The sequence below is a fragment of the Olea europaea genome, unplaced genomic scaffold (genome assembly GCF_002742605.1).
Source record: "Olea europaea var. sylvestris unplaced genomic scaffold, O_europaea_v1 scaffold22882, whole genome shotgun sequence".
Taxonomy (NCBI): domain Eukaryota; kingdom Viridiplantae; phylum Streptophyta; class Magnoliopsida; order Lamiales; family Oleaceae; genus Olea; species Olea europaea.
In genome coordinates, this window is record NW_019240960.1 from 1 (window position 1) to 1,640 (window position 1,640).

Genomic DNA, 1,640 nt, shown 5'->3' on the forward strand with positions numbered 1-1,640 from the left:
AGCAGCAGCAGCAGCAGTAATGCAGTAATTTTGGTACAGTGCTGGATTTTTCTTCTCCACTGTTTTGTGCAAAATCCTGCAAATCACCCATTCCTCCTGCATAACAAAACAAAATGTACAGAGAGAGATTCAGAAGAAATTAACCATCTTTCTTTTCTTTTAAAAATGATTTTAGGGTCTCAATCATTTTACAAATCTCATGTCCTGATTCTCTGTTACCAGCCGACTTAGTCAGTAGTTAAATTTTCTAGTGATTCACGCCCTAAACTGGATGATCAAGAATCAGATATTTCATTGCGTATGCACACGGATGAAGCCTTTAATGTTCCCAATTTCATCGTTATCTTTTTCTCCCAGTGAAAAAACAAGTCAACCCTAGAAGGACAAAACAGCACAGTTTCAGTTTGTGAGTGAGTGAGTGAGTGAAGTGACCTTGCATGTGTGACGGCAGGAGAAGTCTCCGTCAAGGCGGTATTCATGCATGACCCACTTAGTTTTCTCCCCTCTTGGGGCTCTTCCTCTGTAGAAAACAAGGGTTTTCTTCAGCCCAAGAAGTGCACCACTTGATCCACTACTGTACACTTCTCTATCTTTTCCTGTAGCTTTCCAATAACCAGCACCAGTTGCTCGGTTTGTTCTTAATCCAGTTGGGTACTTCCTGTCTCTTAAGCTGAAGAAATACCATTCTCTTTCTCCCATTTTCGCCACATCTGCCCAAACCAAACGTAAATCAGATAGATTTCTCGCAAACAACTGTACGGGTTTATGAAAAATCTATCAACTTGCAGTTATTTGAGGAATTTATTAAAAGGGCACTTGTCATTAATAGCTTCTGCAAGCTAGAAAAATTAATGCAATAACAAAAGAGAGAGATATCTGAAAGTTTTAGGTATAAAGATGCCTACAACTTTATCAGTTTTAAGCGTCAAGCTACACTACCATAGCACAAATGAATTATATGAAATATATCCAAGAATAATGCAGATTTAGGATCAACAGCACAGTCCACATGATCCCAGAATCTTTAGTGTTCAAATGAATACAGGAATTCCACTGCTCAAAACAAATGCATCATGGGTTCAGTGGCCGAAACGAGTGAATTCTGTCAAAGGAAAAGCCCAAGAGCAGAAAAAAATAGTCTTCAAGAAAATGAGGAATATATGTACCTGGAAGTTCCCAAGGCTCACATCTGTTGAGGTCAACTTCAGCAATGTTCACTCCACAGAAGCTGCCATTGAAAACCTTTGAAGCAAGATAAAATGTTATCAGTTCCTCGTCAGTGGGGTGAAATCTGAAACCTGGTGGCAACCCTTGTTCATTAATGTCATCTCTTTCAAGCTCACACAAAATTTCCTCCATTGCCAACATTTTTTTAGAGAGATTTAAGCCTGTTTTTGGGTGTTAGATTAGAAAAGAAGGGGCTCTTAGGACAAGTAGTGGGAGGTGTATTATATAATGGAAAAATCTAGTGGGAAGCACTGAATCCGAAGGAAAATTCAGGATTTGATTTTAGGGTTAGTAAAGGCTAAGATTGCAGTGGCTTGTAAAACCTCACCTGAAATGGGTTCCAAAACTGGTAAAATAATATTCAGAGAAATCGTGCAGAACTTAATAGGAGTAGGTGTGGTGAGTTGGGTTGG

The 1,640-nt window shown here is 39.1% G+C and overlaps 1 protein-coding gene across 1 annotated transcript; it reads right to left on the minus strand.

Moving 5' to 3' along the window:
• Nucleotides 1–6: 6 nt before the first annotated feature.
• On the minus strand, nt 7–1,387 carry LOC111381331 (protein CUP-SHAPED COTYLEDON 3-like; the record flags this gene model as incomplete). Its single annotated transcript, XM_023005115.1, has 3 exons — nt 1,167–1,387; nt 433–710; nt 7–96 (listed from the first exon to the last, which is right to left on the minus strand). Coding segments are annotated over exons 1-3 (570 nt in total), but the record flags the coding sequence as incomplete, so codon positions are not given.
• Nucleotides 1,388–1,640: the final 253 nt, after the last annotated feature.